Source organism: Penaeus chinensis, chromosome 27 (genome assembly GCF_019202785.1).
Source record: "Penaeus chinensis breed Huanghai No. 1 chromosome 27, ASM1920278v2, whole genome shotgun sequence".
Lineage (NCBI taxonomy): Eukaryota > Metazoa > Arthropoda > Malacostraca > Decapoda > Penaeidae > Penaeus > Penaeus chinensis.
Window position 1 is genome coordinate 6,392,389 of NC_061845.1, and position 5,000 is coordinate 6,397,388.

At 41.8% G+C, this 5,000-nt stretch overlaps 1 protein-coding gene across 1 annotated transcript in view; it reads right to left on the reverse strand.

Annotated features, from left to right (window-relative positions):
* Window positions 1-1,919: 1,919 nt before the first annotated feature.
* Window positions 1,920-5,000, reverse strand: part of LOC125039282 (epidermal growth factor receptor-like) — an 8,943-nt gene continuing 5,862 nt past the window's right edge. The window contains exon 6 of the mRNA XM_047633119.1: window positions 1,920-5,000. This exon is cut by the window's right edge and continues 35 nt beyond it. Coding sequence (XP_047489075.1) covers window positions 2,321-5,000 — 2,680 coding nt within the window. The 3' untranslated portion in view covers window positions 1,920-2,320.

The following is a 5,000-nucleotide window of genomic DNA, read 5'->3' on the forward strand; positions in this document are numbered from 1 at the left end:
AATCTAGAGGCAAGGACCGTGGAAATCATTGTGTGTTTACGTTTTGACGAAATTCAAGCCACAGGATGTGACATGCAAATATCTCTGATGTCAATGTTTGTTTCATGTCGAGATGTGTAGAGGCTTCAGAATGTCAAGACTTCAAGAAAGACAGCGATTTTGTGAGAAGGGTGAGTTTTTTTTTATCTTTCTTTTCTTTTTATTTTTGTTTGTCTACTCTCTTTCCCTTTCCCTTTCCCTTTCCCTTTCCCTTTCCCTTTCCCTTTCCCTTTCCCTTTCCCTTCCCTTTCCCTTTCCCTTTCCCTTTCCCTTTCCCTTTCCCTTTCTCTCACACACACACACACACACACACACACACACACACACACACACGCACACTCTCTCTCTCTCTCTCTCCATCTCTCTCTCTCTCTCTCTCTCTCTCTCTCTCTCTCTCTCTCTCTCTCTCTCTCTCTCTCTCTCTCTCTCTCTCTCTCTCTCTCTCTCTTTCTCTCTCTCTTTCTCTCTCTCTCAATCTGTCTCTCGTTCTCTCTCTCTCTCTCTCTCTCTCTCTCTCTCTCTCTCTCTCTCTCTCTCTCTCTCTCTCTCTCTCTCTCTCTCTCTCTCTCTCTCTCTCAATCTCTCTCCCGTTCTCTCAATCTCAATCACAATCACAATCTCTCTCAATCTCTCTCAATCTCTCTAAGTCAGTCTCAGTCTCAGTCTTAGTCTTAGTCTTAGTCTCAGTCTCAGTCTCTCTTTCCCTCCCTCCCTCCTTCACTATATTTGTCTTCTCTTGTATTAGTATGAGCCGTTTATTTGATTTGAAATACAGAACTACAATTTGCCATGGAATATACCCTTACTGTTTTTTTAACATTTGCAGCCAATTTATCATTTCTCATTAAAGTGAATTTGAGCTCATTTTGAAAAGAATAGTTTTACACTTACCATTGGAAAAAATGCATATATGTATTTATCATGGTAAAAGCATTGCGTTTCTGTCACTAAGATTTTAAAATATCAGACTTTTAAGCACAACACTTATGGCAATTTTTATGCTAAGTATTTTTTGTATTTTTTGTAAGTCTTATAAAGAAATGATAAACGTAGATAATACAATATCCCTATCGTGCACGTGAGTCTCTTATGAAAAGACTATTAGAAATATATTTTCGAGTTTCGTTTTATGATACAGATCTTCTTTCCGCTGATACATATTTTTATGACATTTATTATGCCATGAAACGAAGAAAATGTGGAACTTCTTCAGGTTTCTGTGTACCTAAAATGTATATATGTCTGTATGAATATATATATGTGTGTGTGTGTGTGTGTGTGTGTGTGTGTGTGTGTGTGTGTGTGTGTGTGTGTGTGTGTGTGTGTGTGTGTGTGTGTGTGTGTGTGTGTGTGTGTGTGTGTGTGTGTGTTATATACATACAAGTACACGAGATTTCATGTCAGACCGGACTCCTGTTGTTACGTTCTGAAAGCTAATATAGAAAACAAGAACATAAATATCGACAATATTATGTTCATATAATAAGCAAATTAATGGTACAAAAAAGATTACATCTAGTCACCTTCAAAATGCAAATTGATATCATTCCCAAATAACAATCTAACAAGGATATTCATATATTTTGGTGACACAATAAGAATCCAAGATCAATATCCAAATAATGACAACAGTAATTCAATTAATAATTCAATTAATCATCTTATTTATCTTCTCGATGACAAGGAGGCCTTTCACATCTTAAATCAAATTTACTGCAATTTCCCACAGCATAAACCCTCCTTAAATTATCTAAAAGTAATTATAAGGAACCTAATTTGATCCAATGATATTACCCGTTAAATATGCATAATAAAATGGAACAACAGAGAACCTCACTTGCCTAACCATCGAGGGAGAGTTGTAAACAAAACATTCGATATAGGATTTGATATATCATTTTAATTCATAACAGTGTCTAATTAACTTACATAAAAACATACGAATAAAAGGGGGCTCGAGGAAAAACATAGTAAAGGTTTGAAACAGATAGACGATAAGTTTATATCCATTTACAAATATTTAGTACGAATATGAGGCTTTGTAGCAAAGTATTGAGAATCTTAAAACAATTCATGAATAAGATGACAAAGAAAGAGAAGAGTGGGAAGAATAACTACAACATTTATATATATATATATATATATATATATATATATATACATACTTGCCATATATATGTGCACATATATAGATCGATAGACAGATGTATATAAAGATGTAGATTTTCTCGTTCATATACTAAGCATTTATTACTTTATTAGAAGTTACCTGAGTTGCGGTTCAAACACCGTGAATTTTACTAAGGATCTCTTCGATTGCGGCGCCGATCGCCAACAGCTTCCTGTCACTTCCCTCCGGCCCCTCGATCTGCAGGCCCATAGGCAAGCCCTTACGGTTGACCCCCATCGGGATCGCGAGGCTTGGCACGCCTGCGTTGCTTGACGGGTCCATGTTCCGGATGTAGGTTGCCAGCGTGGGTACTTGATCGCCATGGAGCATCACAGTGCCCTCGCTTCCGACAATGTCCATGGCCGGCAAGGGCACGGACGGGAAAATGGCGGCATCAACACGGTTGAGATCGAAGTACTCTCGGTAAGCTTTTTTTAGCAATAGACGATAATGGTGTAAGGATTGTTGGTACTTCACCTCTGGTACAGGGTCTGATATGATAGATTTTACAAGGTTCTTAACATCTGGGCTAGAAATTCCATCAACAAATTCACTGAAAGACACCTGCAAATTCGTTCGGTTGAGGAGTTGGCGGAAAGCGACGAGACTCTCGTAAAATATGATAGGGAATCCAGTTAACTCCGTCAATTTTGGGACATGATGCATATCAACTTCTACTAATTCGATGCCTTCAGCAGAGAGAACCTTTAGAACTTCCTCCATGCGACCAGATACATCGTGGGAAAGACTCTGGTAAAAATGAGTTCTTGGCACACCCAGTCGGATATCCCTGGGGATTATCGGTACAAGCTCACTGGAGGTGGATCCTGCCAGTACAGCATCAAGCGCTGCCACCGTGCGCACATCTCTTGCCATAGGACCTGGGGTATCGCGAGTCCAGGAGAGATGAGTCATGCCCCCGGCTGGATAGCGACCCGTGCTGGGACGGAAACCCACAATGCCACTCACAGCAGCCGGAATGCGCGAAGATCCACCAGTATCTGACCCGATGCCGGCATCAGCTAACCCAAGGGCAACTGCAGTGGCAGTGCCACCACTGCTTCCACCAGCAAATTTGTTTGGATTGAAAGCATTTCTGACAGGACCAAATGCTGCATTATTACTTGTTACACCATAGGCCAGTTCGTGCATATTAACTTTCCCCAAGATGATGGCTCCAGCTTTCTTTAAGGAAGAAGAGATAGGTGCATCCTGCTTTGATACATAATTAGAAAGCATCCTGTACCCTGCAGAATGTGGCATATTAGCGACGTCAATATTGTCTTTCATTGCGATAGTCATTCCATATAAGACCATCTCACCCGTGTCCCCGAGAGCACCAAGGTCCGCTGCAAGGCTTTGAGCATATTGGCGATCAGTGGTGATGTAAGCATTATAATATCTAAACTGTTCTGCCCTATTTAATTGTCTGTTTACCTTGTTGACAAGATTTCTATGGGCACGTCTCTTATCTACGATACATACTGGTACAGCCTGAAATGCCTGGAACTCCTCAGGACAAGGGTGACTGCAGTCAAACTTCACACTGCTGTTCTGTGGGAATTTTAAGTCGCAATGCAGATAACAACGAGACCCTAATGATACTTTCCCGCTGTCTTCGAGGACCAACCAGTCGAAAAAGTTACCCTCTGGACAATGGAATCCATGAGGGAGACAGTGAGTCACTTCCAAATTGTCATTCATAACATATTTGGCACACTTTGTACAACCTCCTTCACCCACGATATTGCTTGGTCCTGAACACCCATATATACAACTAATATCGCAAGGAAGACAGACTCCATTGTCTTCAAATTCATCAGGGGAACATTCTGGAACGCAATTTGATCCTTTTTCTACATTCTTACATCGTTCACATTGGTCTGAGTCCAAGCCATAGCACCGCTCTTCACATTCTTCATGGCAGAAGTCACATTTATTGGAATTCATTTGGAAGACGCGAGAGATATTACAGTGCTCCACACATGTGTTTTGGAGACTGAAGCTCTTGCAAGAAAGGCACTGATCTTGCCCAGGTCCCCAGCACCCATCGTCACTGCAAGCTTCATGGCACACAGAACTAGCAGCGATGCAGCTTCCTCCATCAGCATTATTCTTCAGATGTACTTTTTCTTCACTGTCTTCTATGATCTTTTCCCATCGAACGTTCTCCACATAACAAAGATTGGTGTTGTCAGTAACCCTGATATGTCCAGCTTTAACTATCCTGAGAGATGAAAGGGCAAGGCTTTGCAGAAACGTCCCGGTAATAAGTATCGAAGACGAGTACTCAGTTAGACTCTCTCCACCAACAACTTCAAGATTCCTTAAGAAGCTAAGGTTTGTAAGAAGAGGATGCGCTGCTCGGATGTCTATATACCCTGTCACTGCCCTGACTGTGCTAAAGACTTCTAGCTCTTTAGGATCCATGGTAGCATATCCTTCAGTAGATGTAAGATGAGACACTGTTCCTTCATGCCCCGAGAAAGATTCATTTCGCAGAATTAAAGAACCCTGAATGGTTGTACATCCTTTGAATGACTTGACGTTCCCAGCATGGACGACACCAACGCCGGGACAGACCTCAGGGCACGGGCCTTCACAGGGAATGCACATCCCTTCGTACTCTGTCTTCCCCTTCGAGCATTTCCGGACGCACTTTCCCCCCTCCTTAAGCAGGGGCGTAGGGCAGTCCTCGACGCAGATGTTTACGAAGGAGTACTTCCCATGAGGATCTGTGTCCCAAGAAGATGTCGTAACATTGTACTGGAATACGGAAGGGCACTCCAGG